This window comes from Natator depressus, chromosome 9, assembly GCF_965152275.1.
Source record: "Natator depressus isolate rNatDep1 chromosome 9, rNatDep2.hap1, whole genome shotgun sequence".
Classification (NCBI taxonomy): domain Eukaryota; kingdom Metazoa; phylum Chordata; order Testudines; family Cheloniidae; genus Natator; species Natator depressus.
In genome coordinates, this window is record NC_134242.1 from 19,281,521 (window position 1) to 19,300,071 (window position 18,551).

Below are 18,551 nucleotides of genomic sequence, written 5' to 3' on the forward strand. Positions count from 1 at the left end.
TGACTCATGTCCCTCATTTGCTCTTTCCTTATTTCTAAGAAAATAAATTAAAAAAAAAAGTAAAAGATAATCTTGAAGTACATTGTACGAATTACAAGAATGAAACATAGTGTTCATAATATAATATTTATTTATGTTAAACATATGTTGCTTTATAGACCATGGTCTTTAAGAAATATCCAGTTAAAGAAGATACTAAGGGGAAGAAAAAAAAAGTGTGTGTGTGTCATTTTATAAATTGCATTGTAAAGAATTGTTTCGAAAAACAAAACATGACTCTTTCCAGTAAACCGTACAGACTGTGTGTGACAATATAATCTGAATATCTTGTCTTTCAGAATAGTTTAAAAATGGATGTTTTGCACATGAACTACATCAATCCAGACAACTTAGTGTTTGAGGAAATCAAGATCTTTGGATTGCCCCTTCAACCTACAATTCTTACTGTGTCTTTAAATCGTGTGGTGCAGAATTCTCTTCATAATATCAGCTATAATCCTTCAAATAAGGTAAATAATATTTGAATTCAGAACCATCTTAAGAATTTTATAAACTTTCTTTTAAGTGCTTAATAGAATGAGGTCCTAGATGTAATCATGTATAGTAAATTTATTTTGTTGCAGAATGGCACTTAAAGATACAATTGTGTTATGCTCAAGTGTATAAAAAATGCATGCCAGTTTTGCTCTCAGACACACACTTGCAACTCTCAGTTGCCAGTAGAAGTTGTGTATGAACCCCAGATGGCTGGATTTGACTTAAAGAGTAGAGTGTCATATTTGCACAAGGTAACCAGTATTTGACATTAACATCCATGCTCAAAAGGTCCCTTTAAAAACTAAAATGTGCATGGCTCTTAAAGATTCTCAGGCATCAGTGCCACGAGCACTCCTCATCAGGATGAGTTCTGAGTGGCGGCCACATGGCAGGTGTATGTGCTGAAGAAGTAGTCAGTTTAAAACCCCATTGAGCTGCCATTCATGACAAATCTCATGAAGGAACTTGAGGATCCTGCCACTGTTGTGTATCTGGTTTCTGCACCATCTTTTAACTATTACAGGTGATTGTGCTAAATTAAAATGATAGAAATAAGACAAATAGCCCCAAAATTGATTATAGTAATTGTGTCTAAGATTAGACACTTAAATCCATATTTAGGCACCTAATTAACAGTGGTCTTATTTTTATTCGTTATAAACTTCAGTGGAAGCTGTAAGTACTGAGCCACTTTTATTTACTTGCTTAAGTATTAACTTAGGTGCTTGTTATAGAATTCAAGTCTGAAAATTTTAGCTTTCACTCATTTTAAAAATATTAATAAACTAAGTATTCATGGGGTAGATCCTCAGCTGGAGTATGTTGTCATAGTTCTGTTAATGTCAATAGAGTTACGACAATTTATACTCAGTGAGGATCTGCCCCTATATGGGTTGAAGACAACATTGGCTTGAGGTCAGTTTGAATAATTGTTCTTTGTTTAATTTTTGACAGGTTACCCATGTAACTGGGCTTAAACTTGAATTAGGAAAATCATACATACTGGAATGGAATCAAGAGTTAAATAACAATGAAAAATTTAATTGTCACCCTAGCCCCAATGCAACACAACAGAATTGTGAAGCCTTGAACTGTATCTGGAAGGTGAGGAATCATAGAATCATAGAATATCAGGGTTGGAAGGGACCTCAGGAGGTCATCTAGTCCAACCCCCTGCTCAAAGCAGGACCAATCCCCAATTAAATCATCCCAGCCAGGGCTTTGTCAAGCCTGACCTTAAAATCTTCTAAGGAAGGAGATTCTACCACCTCCCTAGGTAACGCATTCCAGTGTTTCACCACCCTCCTAGTGAAAAAGTTTTTCCTAATATCCAACCTAAACCTCCCCCACTGCAACTTGAGACCATTACTCCTTGTCCTGTCATCTTCTACCACTGAGAATAGTCTAGAACCATCCTCTTTGGAACCACCTCTCAGGTAGTTGAAAGCAGCTATCAAATCCCCCCTCATTCTTCTCTTCTGCAGACTAAACAATCCCAGTTCCCTCAGCCTCTCCTCATAAGTCATGTGTTCCAGACCCCTAATCATTTTTGTTGCCCTGCGCTGGACTCTCTCCAATTTATCCACATCCTTCTTGTAGTGTGGGGCCCAAAGCTGGACACAGTACTCCAGATGAGGCCTCACCAATGTCGAATAGAGGGGAACGATCACGTCCCTCGATCTGCTCGCTATGCCCCTACTTATACATCCCAAAATGCCATTGGCCTTCTTGGCAACAAGGGCACACTGCTGACTCATATCCAGCTTCTCGTCCACTGTAACCCCTAGGTCCTTTTCCGCAGAACTGCTGCCTAGCCATTCGGTCCCTAGTCTGTAGCTGTGCATTGGGTTCTTCCGTCCTAAGTGCAGGACCCTGCATTTATCCTTATTGAACCTCATCAGGTTTCTTTTGGCCCAATCCTCCAATTTGTCCAGGTCCCTCTGTATCCTATCTCTGCCCTCCAACGTATCTACCACTCCTCCCAGTTTAGTATCATCCGCAAATTTGCTAAGAGTGCAATCCACACCATCCTCCAGATCATTTATGAAGATATTGAACAAAACCGGCCCCAGGACCGACCCCTGGGGCACTCCACTTGACACCGGCTGCCAACTAGACGTGGAGCCATTGATCACTACCCGTTGAGCCCGACAATCTAGCCAACTTTCTATCCACCTTATAGTACATTCATCCAGCCCATACTTCTTTAACTTGCTGACAAGAATACTGTGGGAGACCGTGTCAAAAGCTTTGCTAAAGTCAAGAAACAATACATCCACTGCTTTCCCTTCATCCACAGAATCAGTAATCTCATCATAGAAGGTGATTAGATTAGTCAGGCATGACCTTCCCTTGGTGAATCCATGCTGACTGTTCCTGATCACTTTACTCTCGTCTAAGTGCTTCAGGATTGATTCCTTGAGGACCTGCTCCATGATTTTTCCGGGGACTGAGGTGAGGCTGACCAGCCTGTAGTTCCCAGGATCCTCCTTCTTCCCTTTTTTAAAGATTGGCACTACATTAGCCTTTTTCCAGTCATCCGGGACTTCCCCCGTTAGCCACGAGTTTTCAAAGATAATGGCCAATGGCTCTGCAATCACATCCACCAATTCCTTTAGCACTCTCGGATGCAAATCGTCCGGCCCCATGGACTTGTGCACGTCCAGCTTTTCTAAATAGTCCCTAACCACCTCTTTCTCCACAGAGGGCTGGCCATCTACTCCCCATGTTGCGATGCCCAGCGCAGCAGTCTGGGAGCTGTCCTTGTTAGTGAAGACAGAGGCAAAAAAAGCATTGAGCACATTAGCTTTTTCCACATCCTCTAGAGAAAAATGATTTCTCTAACAGGGAACAAGAGTAAAAAATTAAGAAACTTTTATCTTTTTCCTTATGGTTTGCTGTGATGAAAAAGATGGATCAAGGCAATTTCAGAAGGGAATTAGTCTGACAATTTTCTCCTTTTACAAGACTTCTTTAAAACAAGGGGCCACATTGTCAGCTGGTTCGTGATATCATAGCACTGTTGACTTCAGTGGAACCAGGACAGTTTGGAACAGCTGGGATTTGACCAACATATATTAAAAATAGAAGAAGATGTGGTATTCTTAAAAGACAGGGACAAATAATACTTATAATTACGCAGAATAGATAGGACTTTATAAAAGCTTCCACATACAGCTCTTCCCCTGCACTTCAGCTCAGAGTGCCTTTTGCAGGTCAATCTGCCTTCGTCAGCATTCCGTACTCTCAACAAAACAGGTTCTAATTAAAAATTAGCTCTCCTGGAACATGAGATCTGAAGAAACCCTTGAACTTTAAGGAAGTTTTCATCCAGTTTTTAATTTAATGACTTGGATCTCTCTTTGTAAAATAGATTCAGACAGGAACAGCTGATATGAAGTTCTTCAAACTTGGGTGACTTTCTTTTCTGGATCTAAATCTGTGCTTTAAAACTTGGATGCATCTCTAGCTCTGAAGTCTAATATTCTCTGCAAGCCACTCCTGAGAACATAACAGCCATGATGGCTGATGTGTTTACCTCCACTCACACTGGATACTTGAAATACAGCATCACTATGTGAAATGCTTTGGGATGATGAACATTTGAAAAGGCCTGTCTGTCTCTATGTAAAATGAAATTTTATTCCTGTTCTGAGCTGGGACTTTTTTTAAAAAATAGAGACTCTTAATCTTATCAAATTGTGCATTGTGCAGTTGAATAAATCTCCACTGGGAATTGGGATGTGCCCAGCAAACTTATTTTCACTTGAGAACAACTAGACAGAGTTTGAAGCTAGGTACCCAGAGGTGAAAGTTTACTGCATTAAGCCACATCAACAGATGCAACCACAGACTGATTATTTTTGGAGGTTCATTTTCAGTTAGAGCAGGAACCTGGAAGTCATTTGCTGTCTGTTCTCAGACAATAACTAGCCTATAACCCTGAATGGGAATTTTAAACATTATTCTAGAGAATAATAATAAGAATTAATTAATAATAAAAGCCTTCAGGGAGCAGCCACCCTGATATGCCTCTGAAGACCAAAAGAGGGCGACGGGGACACTTGAAGATGTTCTCTTGAAGACATCCAATAGTAAGGATAGAGATCCCAGCACCATGTGGAGGAATGGTGTGTCAATTGTATGAACAGCAGCTGCCCAAGACTGCATATCTTTGTGGAATTAGGCTGAAATTGAAAGGGTGAGGTAGAACCATCCCCTCTTAATTTTGAATGGATTTGGGTTTCTATCTAAATTGTTCATACAACTTTGCCTGAACAGTATGAATGCATTTTAATAGATGCAATATGCTATAGAGTTGAAAGGACTGATCGCTTCCTCTTTGCCGAACACTCTAGTAACATTAACCTTTTCAAGGAGCTCGACATGAAATAGTTTCATGTTAAAAATAGGAGTCTTGTGGAATTCTCTTTTAATAAGGTTTAAAATTCAGGTTCCTAAATACTGTTTACTGATCTACAATATATTTGAATTTTCAGCCTGTTTCCACTGGTAATGATCCATCCTGTTACTATCCTTCTGACTATGGTTATTCTGTCAGTCAAATTACATACACCTCTTCAGGTTTATCAGTGAACCTCAACAGAAATGGTAATTACGCTAACCGTGCTAAGGATTCTACTACTCCTATCAATATACTTCGCTTGGATGTGAAATATCATGACAACAATATGCTGCAATTTAAGGTAAATTCATTCTGAAATTGTTGTGAACTGAGATTTTCCATTGGTTAAGTTTTTTTTCTTATATAAATTATCTTTTTTTAAAATCAGTTGTCTGCTTTTTGTACATTGGTTGACTACCCTGACTTTTCCACCTGATGAGGTAGGTTTCTTCATTTAGCTAAATAGCTGTTATTTGGGTTTAAGCCAAATCCTCTCCTCACAAGAGCTTATGTCCTAGTTCTTATAACTTAATCATATGTAATAGTGTATAAGCACCCAAACAACCAATCAGAATTTGGAGAATCTTGAGGAACTTTATCATTAGGATGTAAGTATTATGCATTAACAGTAAGTATTACTGTAGTTATGATAACTTTTGTGCTAATGACACTTATAAAACTATATTCTAAAAATAACATTAATCAACTATTAAAGTGATCATATTGCATATATTGAATTCACCTACTAAGACGAACTATAGAATAAAGGGAACATAGACTTGGTATGTAAGCATAGCAAAAAACATAAAGCATTAACAAAAAACTTATAAAGGTGGCTTAAAAGTGTGAAAAAATGAAAATCCTCTTTACTATGTATAAAAATAAATTCGGGGCCACATTAACCAACAGTAATCTCTTGAACAAAACAAAAGATTCTTCAGCCTTCATTGCTTCTTATATACCAGTCCATATATCTATTATTTTAATTATAATGATATAACTAAGAAAACTGATAGTGAAAGAGAATGCCTTACCCAACACACTCACACTACAATTCTTTATCTGTTTTAGCTAAATGTTTGTTCAAGTCTTTTAAGTATATTGGTTGCATTTGAAAAAGTTTGTGAGAAATCTTCCTCTGTTTAAAGTTCTACCAGTCTGAGAGGTGTACCCTGTAATTAATATGGGGAATAGTGATTGAACTTGTAATATTTCTAAAAAGCGATTGAACTTTTAAGTGCCATCAATGTATGGATCTTTTGAATATTTTATATGCACTCAAGTGAACTGATTTCTGCTTCATAGATTTATGATTACAACAATAAAAGATATGAGGTTCCAGTACCACTAAATATCCCTAGCAGTCCTACAAGTACATATGAGAATAGACTCTATGAAGTAGCGATTCAGAACAATCCATTCGGCATCCAGATTCGACGCAAAAGCACAGGGACAGTTATGTAAGTGAATCCTTTTCTTTCTTTTTTTTTGCTCTAGGTAACATTTTTTATTTTAGGTTGAGTCAAATCATGTTAGCTTCCACTGTATTGTGCTAGGTGTATTACCTCTTGTTTTCTCCCCTTAGTGGTAGCAGTCAGATAATGACAGCCCCTCTTTTGGGATATGCCTAACCATTGACCACTTGCCTGAGTTAATAGCCTAATAGACTGATTGTTAATGGACTGAACTTCTTAGGGCTAATAGCATCGAGGAACATCTCTTTTCCTCACCAAATGGCCAAGAAGTTTCCCTTATCACCTCACATAATTGGCTATTGTAAGTTTTAGATCTCGTGGTAGAGTGACTCTAATGACAGTATTTTATTTCCCTCTGTAATCCCCTGTTTCAGTTGAATAGAATAATTAGCAGTTTTCTTTTGTCTTTGGCATGGGTAATTATTGGTTATGACAAAAGACGTTCAGCAAATCTTATTGCTTGCCTGGTGCTGTGATTTACTTTTCCCCTTAGCATCAAGGTTGTGATTGTAAGATATTTTTACTTGCAACTTTCATCTCTTGGTATGAGTTATGATTGATTGATTTTTGTTTGTTCTGTTTCTTTTTGTAAATGGACACCCTTTTGCTTACTTTTTGTATGTGCTAGGGGTTTTGTTTGTTTGGGTTTTAAGCAATATGGTTCTTCAGTAGGTGTCCCCCCACATCCCCTTTCCTCCAAGATTGAAACTTTCAGAACAAAGGGCAAGTGGCCCTGACAGCAGTGGTCAAAATTGCCTCTTCCAATCAGTGCACTTTCTGCCTTTCTGTCTGTTTGTCTGCATGTTAATACCAGTCAATAGGGTATTTTAACTTCTCCCAGGGAATTTGGTGTGGTTTCTCAGCACCTGCAGCAGTTGGGAAATGGGAAGATATCTGTCCAGAAAAAAGGCATCTACCTAAACATAGGCCAGAACTGATAGGGATTGGACAGTGGAAAGACCAGACCCCGTCTTTCCAAATGGGAAGGGGATGGTGACTGATGCAGGTAGCCCTGATCAGTAGGTGTGGTTGTTTTGTGGGCCTTGTTACTTGCAAGGTCTTCAGACAGAACATAGAATTTGCCTGAATTTTCCAGATGTGAAAGAAAGTTGAAGTAGCCTTTTGAGACCATCTAAGCATTCCCACTTTTTACAACAGCAGGACTTCCTGCCCTAGGGTTAGGAGTTATTACTTCTCCTGTACATGTTGACCTGATGCTATTCCAATATCTAGCCAGTCAGTGTAATCATTTGAGTGTGTGCTCTTTCATCATATGTGCTAGGTGGAAATACCAAAAATGTTGGCTTATATCTGAGTAAATCTTCTGGTGAAAATTTTGTTTGTTTGTTATATGTTGCTTTTTATGCTTAAAACACAACTTAAGAGGCTAATTAATTAAGATGAACTATTATCAGAAGGAGAAAAAAACTTTTGTAGTGATAATCAAGATGGCCCGTTTAGACAGTTGACAAGAAGGTGTGAGGATACTTAACGTGGGGAAATAGATTCAATATGTATAATGACCCAGCCACTCCCAGTCTCTATTCAAACCGAAGTTAATGGTATCTAGTTTTTTTTCTCCTGCTGATAATAGCGCATCTTAATTAATTAGCCTCTTACTCCACCTTTTCATGTTCTCTGTATGTGTGTATATATATATCTTCTTACTATATGTTCCATTCTATGCATCCAATGAAGTGGGTTTTAGCCCACGAAAGCTTATGCTCAAATAAATTTGTTAGTCTCTAAGGTGCCACAAGTACTCCTGTTCTTTTTGCGGATACAGACTAACACGGCTGCTACTCTGAAACATTAAATCTTTTGAATTACGGATGCTGATACAGCTGTTCAAAGCTGATACACACTCAAATGGAGAGACCATACACCTGAGACTGAGACAGACCTAGAAGTGTAAGCACTGAGAAGAGAGGAGAGGAGATGTTTTCTATGCAATGTTGCTTCTAGAGCTGTTTTCTGGAAGATGCGCATAAATGCGATAACTAAGGACTTAGTCTAATGCTGTATAAGTGTAATGGGGTACACTGGAACTTTATGGCAGGGGAGGGTAACCGTCTTGGTCCACTACCCCGTTCAACAGTTTATTCCCCCCAGGGTCGTACCTGGGGGACAGGGGTTTACCTTTAGTGGGCAAAGGGAGGAAAATGTCTCAGGAAGGTGCCAGGGATTGTGGAAAGTAACCGCAAACAGCTGCCTCTGTTCATGGTCTGAAGCTGGCATTCCAAAATGAAGAAGTGGGTTTCTGATCCCCTCCTTAACACTGAAGAATGTCTTGGGGTTTGCTGTTTGCAACTGTCGTTCAGACTCTGGCAGGGTTCTGGGAAGAGGGTACAGTACATATCAGACAGAGACTCTCCTCCTTGTTCCTAGCTGTTGCATTATATTAAAGACAGAGGAAAATACATAAATATATTATTTTCATGTAAAAAATTTCCATTGTTGCTACAAGGGTGAAATATGTTTAAAAAGGGGAACAAAGAGGACCCTGGGAATTATAGCCAAGTCAGCCTAACTTCAATGCTAGAAACAAACTGGGACAAATTATTAAACAATCAGTTTGTAAGCACCTAGAGGATAATAGGTTTATAAGGAATAACCAGCAAGGATTTTTCAAGAACAGATCATGCTAAACCAAGCTAATTTCCTTCTTTTACTGGAAAAATGGCCTAGTGGATATAGGGGAATCAGTAGACATGGCATATCTTGACTTTTAGTAGGGTTTTGACAGTCCCACATGACATTCTCATGAGCAAACTAGGGAAATGCAGTCTAGATGAAATTATTATCAACTGGGATGCACAACCAGTTGAAAGACCATATTCAAAGAGTAGTTATCAATGGTTTGCTGTCAAACTGGGAGGCCATATCCAGTGGGGTCTCACAGGGGTCAGTCCTGGATCTGGTAGTAGTCACAAGTATGGAGTGGAGCATGTACTCATAAAATTTGCAGATGACACCAAGCTGGGAGGGGTTGCAAGCACTTTGGAGGACAGGACTAAAATTCAAAACAACCTTGACAAAATGAAGAACTGGTCTGAAATCAACAAGACAAAATTCAATAAAGATAGGTGCAAAGTATTTCATTTAGGAAAGATAAAATCAAATGCCCAACTCTTAAATGGGGATAACTGGCTAGGCAGTAGTACTGCAGAAAAAATCTGGGGTTATGGTGGGCCACAAATTGAATGTGATTCAACAATGTGATGCAGTTGTGAAAATGGCTTATGTATTTTGTAATACAATTTGTTCTTTTAAGGTACTTAAAATTGAATTGTAGTGAATGCTTGGCCAACCAGAAAAAAACCCATTCATACCATTCCCTAACCATTCGCTCTCCTGGAACTGCATAATTATTCAGAAGATCTATTATCAGATCATAATCAGATTAACAACAAAGAATGAATTGAATTACACTTCATTTGCAATGAATGAGATTCAAAAGTAGATTTTCAGCACCGGGCAAAAATCTGATATAAACAATAATGACATCTCCTTGTTGACTAAATCACATGTGGCACCAGGGGTTGGACTGTAGAGGGGACAGATGGGGAAGGTGATCATATTGTTTCAAGCAGCTCCAGCAAAATAAGCTCTGCCATACATGTTGACAAAATGAGAGGATACTTACAATAAATTGTTGAAACACCTCACTGAAATCGATGGCCTCTCAGAGCTGTTGTTTCAGGCTTTTTGCAAACTTTCGTACACATCTCTGCATCAGTTACATTTGGTTCACATTTTTAATGTGTTCTTTGCAACTGTAATAGTAAGAGACATCCTTCTTTTTTTGTAAAAGAAAGGTGTGTTACTGGAGGACAGGATGGAAACTTCAGTACAGTGCTAGTGCAGTATATGGGCATGTACTAGCTGTTTCTGAGCCCTGCATAGCACTGAAAACCTCTATTCCGCAATATTCTCTCTTTATTCTTTCCACCCTTTACTGATGATAATGGGATAATTCTCATTCTCTTTCAGTTGGGATTCTCAGGTACCTGGCTTCACCTTTAGCGACATGTTCATTCAGATTTCTACCCGTCTTCCATCAGAGTATGTCTATGGATTTGGTGAAACTGAACACACTACGTTTCGGCGTGATATGAACTGGAACACCTGGGGAATGTTCACCAAAGACCAGCCCCCTGGTGTAAGTAGAAACAGATTTTGTTTTTTCTCTAAGTAGCTATGCTTTCTTTGCTTTATATGCCTCTGGGTCTATATAGCTTGCTATTCACTTAAACTGAATCAAGGCAGACACTTTTTGAGAATTTAATGTACAATCCGCTGAATTCTGTCTGGGGTGGCGGGCTCATTTTGGCTATGGCTTGTAGGACAGATCCACAGATGTGAATGAGCTTTGCGTGGTACAGAAACTGAGGAGGGGGCAAAGGTGGCATTACACTACATTTGCGTTCCCCTGGCTTGGCGGGGAAAGATAAAAGGTGTGACTAAATATGCAGGCAGGCCCAGCATTGAGATCCCATATAGCCCTGTGAGTCCTGATTTGCAGACTTCATATCTCAGTCATAGGCCTTTGAGTTGAGAGACCAGTATTAGTGCTCATCCAAGGTCATTGAAGTCAATGTAAAATCAGGCCCAGGAAGTACTGTAGTTTATGATGTGGAAAAATGTGTTTCAGGGAATAGCTTATGGCCATCTCTAATCCTGTCTTTTTAGTTATGATCAAAGACCCTGATTGGAACTCAAGTCTTGATGCAGACCTGAACAGTGGCAAATGCATCATATGCAATAGTACATATGGTGATGTGAGGTTTGCAACCCCTATAAAGTGAACAATGAAAGTGGTGGCATATTTCTCTCAGAGCTGTCCACACAATGGATATTTTGGTTCCCTTGCAGTTCTGAAAAAATCAGAAAAAAATTGTTTCAGGTAGAACTTAAAATTTTTTTAAAATTTCAGCGAGTCTAAAATTGTGGGTTTGTTTTTTTTTTTACTTTGTGTCAAACTAAATGTTTCGTTGAGCTGAAACAAAACTTCAGTTTGCTGAAGATTTTCTTTTACATTTTTTAAAAATAAAGTGAAAGAAAGTTACGAAACAAAAGTGTTGTAGACTGAAAAATCAAAAGGTTTTGTTTCAAAATTTTGAAACACATATTTCAATTTTTTAAAATTAAAACTATTCAGTGAAACTGACATGAATCTGTGAAACTTTTTGGTTTGCTGAATCTGCATTTCCCTCCCCCCCCATCAGCCAAAAATTTTAATCTAGCTTCAATTGCTCTGTACTATTTCTTTCCTATATATGCTGCTTCTCCACAACTCTAGTTACCACAATTATAGTCCCCTGATCATTACAGTTTCAGCTCTAATGCCTTTCAGATAAGAGAGTCACCAGTGTGGATACTGATTACAGAACAAAACTGCTTGAAAATAGGAATGCTTTGTACTGGGAAAGGTGTTTCATGTTATCAATAGTTATTCAGGGATCTACAGTAGTCCAATTTTTTTTTTTGTTTTACTCAATTGCTCTCAAACATTGAGTACAAAAGTGTCAAACTGTTGAAAATAATCTTTCTGTAGGAAACTTAAATATTTACCTCAGTCTGTTTTAGAAGTGTGTGTAGGCAGAGGAAGAGATTCTCTGATAATTTTCTTGACCTTATTTGTCCAATCATTTATTATGATCACTATAAATAAATGGAAAATATATGAATATTTTGGGTATTTCTATAGTAGAAAATTCAATTATTTTTATTTATTTTGCAGTACAAACTGAACTCTTACGGTGTCCATCCTTTTTACATGGGCTTAGAAAATGATGGAAATGCTCATGGAGTCCTCTTGCTTAACAGCAATGCAATGGGTAAAAAAAAAAAAAATCACAATTTTTTTTATTCCTGAAGTTTTTTCATATATTGTGTCCTTTTCCTTAAAGAGTGGATTATCTAAACATTCTCTTTCTGCTTTCACTTTCTGGGTTTTCAGATGTCACATTCCAGCCAACTCCTGCTCTGACATATCGCACTATCGGAGGAATTCTGGACTTTTACATGGTGTTGGGCCCAACGCCAGAGCTTGTTGTTCAGGAATACACTGCAGTAGGATTGATATGATGTCACAATTAATTACATTTTTTGGTCTTGATATCTTTTATCATCAGATTTCAATACTATATTTACCCCTATTTTGTTGTTGTTAGCTGATTGGACGACCGGTCATGCCACCGTACTGGGCTTTGGGATTCCAGTTATGCCGTTATGGATACAAAAATGACATAGAAATCTCTGACCTGTACGAAGCAATGAAGGCAGCTCGGATACCTTATGTATGTTATTCCAATTAAATTAGAGTTCAAACAGTAGCATACAGTTTTTCAGACTGTCCCCTGATAAAAAGGAGAATAAAAACAGCCACTGTAGAATAGAAACTAGTGTATGCACTAAACTGTAATTAAACTTCTTTGTTTACTCTGAGTGAAATAACAATCGTGCTCTTTTTTCTTTTTATTAGCTAGACCTTATTAGTTGGAACTATTTTGTACTGTTGTATTTCATATTTTAAAATCTTATTAGCTTATATAAGGCATGGTTGCAATTAGGAAGCTGACATAATTCAAATGTCTGTATATTCCTGAAATATGGATACACATTGCACCCGCTTTGGGATCAGTCCTACGTTCCCTGTGCTCTTAAAAGTCTTATTGAGTTAGTGGGAGTAATGGAGGTGCAAGAAATACAGGACTGGGTTCATGGTGCAGACAACTGGGGCACTGGCTAGATTTAGCCTTTTGAAGGCAGGATCGTCTTGGGCTGGAGAGTGGTGCAGCTGGAGTCCCTGTTAGGAATTTTTGTTATCTCCCTTGGGCTCCACATATTGAGACTTTGATGCCATTGTGGAAATTATTTTGTACCTCCCACACAGACATGGCTTATAACATTTTTTAAAAATGCTGTGAGGCAAACAGCTTTGGTACATAACTTTTACCCCAACACCCTTGCATTTTCTCATATAGTTATCATTTGCATTACAGTACCACCTGCAGGCCCCAGTCAGAAATGGGGCCTCTTGTTGTGCCTAGGCACAATGGTATAGTGTTATAGAAACCAGTAGGAAGGATCAGGAGATGGAGGAGGGAAAATGCAAAATATATTCTGTGTTACATTTTTCTATCCTGAAGTATCATTGAAGGACCGTGGCTGGGCACCCACACAAAGGAATCTTCAAAAGGACCCACCATAATGATCCATCAAGCTGAAGGTGTTTCTTCACTTTATGATGCAGATCAATGCATGACATGGAAGCCTCTCAATATGTGACCCACTGACGTGCATGTCCATTTTCCTCACTATTTCATGGCATTGACATCTACTTACCCACCCACCCACAATAAAAATGGGAAATTATTCTTCTCTAGTGTATAGCAAATTTTTCTAATATATAGCAAACTTCAGAATGAGTTTAGCTGATAAAAGGTCTAATTTCATAGTGATCTTGATTTTTGGAGTGTGTAAGTATGTTCATGTGACATCCTTTGTTTTAAGATCCTGCAGCTTCCAATTTTACTTACAGAAAAGCAGCAGCTCTCTTAATTTGACTGCATTGTTATAAATACATACTTAACAAAAATGATGATCACTTTACATCCATTCTTTTTGTGCACTGCAGGACGTACAATACGCGGATATTGATTACATGGATCGGCAATTGGACTTTACCCTCAGCCCAAACTTCACTGGACTACCAGCTCTGGTTGACAGAATGAAAAAGGAAGGAATGAGATTCATCATTATCCTGGTCAGTGTTGAGATCTCCTTTTTTCCCTTGCCATAGATCACCAAGCTACATACTTCACCTAATACTCTTGATGTGTATTAAATTGTTCTCCATACAAATGTAAAATTGTATTCTCTTTAATTTTAGGATCCAGCCATTTCAGGCAACGAAACCAATTATCTAGCCTACACAAGAGGTGTCCAGGAAGATGTTTTTATTAAATGGCCCAATAGCAGTGAAATTGTATGGGGAAAGGTACTGTTTTTAGATTACTTGATAAAACCAGAGATGTTATTTCCAAATATGAATCATATTAGCACGGTTAAGAGGTGATTTGATCATGGTTTACAAGTACCTACTGGGGAAGAGATTTCTGATAGTAGGCAGCTCTTTAATCATCTAGAAAAAAGCATAAAACGATGCAGTAATTGGAAGCTGAAGCTGGACAAATTCAGACTATAAGTGAGATGCACGTTTTCAACAGTGAGAGTAATTAACCAATGGAACAACTTACCATGGGACATGGTGGATTCTCACTTGAAGTCCTGAATTTAAGACTGGATATCTTTGTAAAATAGATGCTATAGCAGACACAGAAGTTATGGTCTTGATGCAGAAATAATTGGGTGAGATTCTTCAGCCTGTGTTATGCACAAAGTCAGACTAGATGATCATAATGGTCCATTTTGGCCTTAAAACTCTATGAATCTGACCTTGGAAGTAACAAAGCAAAGAGAACAGTAAGCTATTCCATAAGTAGGTAAGAGATCTTATTTTCATTGGTTGCCAGAGTTTTCTTTTAATAAAAGTATTTCTTTTAAAACTAAATGCCGGTAGCAAATTAAATAGGAATTCTCCTACAATAGCCATTTGTATGTCTTGTGCATGTTCACCCCACAGCATAGCTGCAAAAGTAAAGTCCTCTTGGGAAAAGATCTACAAATATTAGCTAAGTTCACTGACTGGATTCTGCTGGTGGAAGCCAGCTGCAGGCTTCCAGCAGCAGTATGCCCATGTGTAGCAGAATTGCACTGGAACCTCTGAAGCAGTTGGAGGGCCCATGTAACCAGAAAGTGGATAGGACCATCCAGTGGGAGATTGGGGCCAGGACACCTGAGATGCATTGATTCAATCAGTAGCGTTGGGGCTGCTATTTAAAGTTGCCCTCCTGTTAGGGAGGTCAGTGGCACTATTACTTGCCCTCTTACAGGGTTAATCATCATCTGGTACAGCTGCACACAAGAAGCGTGCAAATGTCACACCCATGTATCTGTGACCCAAACTGTTCCCTCCAGCTCTGTGGATAGAGAGCACAGCAGCAGATCTTTCTGGAGGGAAACATGCAAGATATAGGTAATCATGGGGGTCAGTATAGCTGGCTGCTGAAGGGGTAGGCCAAGCATAGGAGGAAATGGCTGGGTGATGGACAGCGTTCTGTGGATATGTCCCACTCTAAAGCCACAGCAATTTCTTTCCTATTTATAGCTGACTGCCACAATATCAACGTAGGCACTTTTCACCTCCACACTTGTGGGATTATCCTACTGACAGTAATTTTCCAGTGCCATTGGCTTATTGAGAAGCCCTTGATCCTGTCACGGAACTGGAGAGGCAGAGTAGGAAAGCTGGGAAGCAGTATGGAACTATATTGTTTCACAACGATGGCCATGACCTCTGGTGATTTCCCTGGGATCTGCATGGATCTGGTGGGATCTGTGGGCCTGGGTGTGTTTTGGGGCTGAGTCTTTAGTTCTGAAGGGGAGCAAAGTACTTTCCTACGTTCTCTGTGAGATTTCCTCTGTAGGAGACATCATGGCACTCAGTATGCCTTGGATGCTGTTTTTTTATGTATTACCACAATTAAGCCTATGCCATGCTCCATGCAGTGCCATTTATATATTATAGAGCCTAAGGGCTTGTCTCTAATAAACAAAACAGAAATAGCTCCATGTTCTAAGGAAGTCCAAATCTTCAGTGGTGGAAACAGAGCACAGAACACAATTCCTGTTAATTATATACCGTACTATGTTTGAGCTTGGTTCAAATGAGGTTCATGCTTTTCTGATGACAAATGGTGCATCATTTGCAGCAGAACAGTGAAAAAGTGAATCTGGTTATCCATCAGCTTTAGGGATGGTCTGCATGGAAAGGGTCATGTGTGGTGGGACATGGTCTCCATGAAAGCAATTAGAGATGAAGGGAGGATCAGGAAATCTTGTAGAGCATGATCAGGGTATTTCTTTTGAGCAACAGCTGCTTTGTTTTTTAGAATTCCATCATAGTGCCTAAAACATAGTGTGTGTCATAAATTTTGTATCAGCCTGTGTAATTTAGAAGGATTGTTTTTTAAAATATCCTTCCTCTCATTAGGTTTGGCCAGATTTTCCCAACGTAGTTGTTAATGAATCACTAGACTGGGATACTCAAGTGCAGGTAAGTGTATTGCATTCCTATAATGATGTATTTTGATTGCTTAATTACATCTATTGGCAAAAAGAGAGGGGTATCAAGTTATTCAAGGAAAGTAGCAAAGCAGTTATCAAATGTAATCTATTTTAACAGATGAGGTAGAGACATAGAAAATGGGTAGCCAAATCTACTATAGCCTCTAAGAAAAAAACATAAGACCATCTGGAGCCTTTTACAAGCTCCCGAACATTTTAAAGTTAGCAATGCTTCTTGTTCTAATGAGAATCTTTGTCGTGCATTGTAAAAGGGATTCGTGTTGTGTCACTTTATTCCTTGTTTCTTTATACTTCATTGGAAAAAATAAGTGTTTGCCTTGCAAATCTTCATGCAGTTAATACAATTCAGTGCCCTAATGTGATGTTTGTTTCATTTAAATATTTTATAAAGCTTATCCTACCCCATCATGTGCTTAAGGCTCGACCCTGCGACAACACCCTTAGTTGACTTCAGTAGGAGTTCAAGGCAAACTACTTCTTGTGGGATTTGAACCCAAGCAAAATTAAGATCTACACTCAATTAAGAGTAAAATGGTGAACTAGTCAAAATATTAAAATTAATATGATAAATGCATATAATTTCAAAGCTCAGACCAGCTATTAGCTATGAAGTCTCCCATGTATGTGGCTAGATTATAATCCTCTGTTGTCCTCACATTCATTGAGAACATCATATTTTTCCCTATTCAAGAATAGTCTCACTGAGTTTAAGTTTTGCCTCTCTAGGCAAATTATCTTTCTGAGCCCTAAGTAACCAGTATGATCAGACACAAACTGATAAAAAGGTGTGTGTTATCTAGGGATTAGAGCAGAGGGTAAGAACCTGATTTTCATTTACATTAAGTCTAGTTATGCCATTCTATTTCAGGGGGTTTATACTACTGCCCATCACCATAATAGCTGAGCCATTGGTGCTCATTTATGCTCTGGCAACGTAAAGGGGCTTAAAGTGAGTGTACATTTCTGATCTAAGGCCCCTTGTTACAGCTAGAGTATTGTAAAGAAGTCTCCATGTAAATGCAAATCAGACTCTTAAGAGTCAGAACTTTGAGATTAGTTTCCGGGCTCTGCACTGATTTGGAGTGGTGTTCATCACAATTCACTCTTGACTTTCTGTGTCTCAGCTTACACATCTGAAAATTCCAGAAGTGGTTAAACTGTACTATGGAATACTGATCCACATTTATTTTTAAAGAAAAACCTAAAATGCATATTGACATATAAGCCTTCTTATTTTTTTATGTTCCTATTATAACTCAAAAATAACTACACCATTTCTCCAAGTGTTACAACCCATATAAAAGTAAAATCTTTTAGTCCATCAGCATGATAAGAATCACAGAAAATGGCGTTACCTAGGAAATCAGAAACCATACAAAATTTGCATGGTTGGAAATCCAGTAATTCCATCTCAGTAATACGTATCTTTCTCTCTACGTTGTCTGTTACTTTTACAGCTATATAGAGCTTATGCAGCTTTCCCAGATTTTTTCCGCAACACCACAGCTCAGTGGTGGCAAAGAGAAATAAGAGAATACCACACTAACCCAAATCAACCAGAGAAAAGTGTGAAGTTTGATGGCTTGTGGATTGTAAGTGTATATATTTTCTCTGTTTTATAGCTAGGTTTTTTGTTCGTTTTTTTTTTTGTTTACCTTTGGTTTTAATAATTATAGGAAAATCTTGCTGAAGTATAAAAGTATTTTAAATTACTGAAACTGTTTTTTAGTGTTTCTATGGGTTGGTTCTAAATCTTGAAGAATGTGGAGATGTGCCCGACTCTCAAAGTTCAGAGCCAGTTCTGGATCAAAACTTCCCCGAAGTTTGGCCTGTCCAGATTCGGGGTTTAGGGTTTGTGCATTATAGAGATAGGGGCCAAGCAGGATGTTTATATTGCAGGTCTACACTCCCTCCAATTT

The 18,551-nt window shown here is 38.5% G+C and overlaps 1 protein-coding gene across 1 annotated transcript in view; it reads left to right on the top strand.

Moving 5' to 3' along the window:
• SI (sucrase-isomaltase) overlaps positions 1-18,551 on the top strand; it is a 174,788-nt gene that overhangs the window by 53,820 nt on the left and 102,417 nt on the right. The window contains exons 24-35 of the mRNA XM_074963634.1: positions 339-509; positions 1,492-1,641; positions 5,037-5,243; positions 6,248-6,402; positions 10,411-10,579; positions 12,161-12,257; positions 12,380-12,492; positions 12,594-12,719; positions 14,060-14,188; positions 14,315-14,422; positions 16,538-16,600; positions 18,090-18,224. Coding sequence (XP_074819735.1) covers positions 339-509; positions 1,492-1,641; positions 5,037-5,243; positions 6,248-6,402; positions 10,411-10,579; positions 12,161-12,257; positions 12,380-12,492; positions 12,594-12,719; positions 14,060-14,188; positions 14,315-14,422; positions 16,538-16,600; positions 18,090-18,224 — 1,623 coding nt within the window. The remainder of the gene's footprint in view (positions 1-338; positions 510-1,491; positions 1,642-5,036; positions 5,244-6,247; positions 6,403-10,410; positions 10,580-12,160; positions 12,258-12,379; positions 12,493-12,593; positions 12,720-14,059; positions 14,189-14,314; positions 14,423-16,537; positions 16,601-18,089; positions 18,225-18,551) is intronic.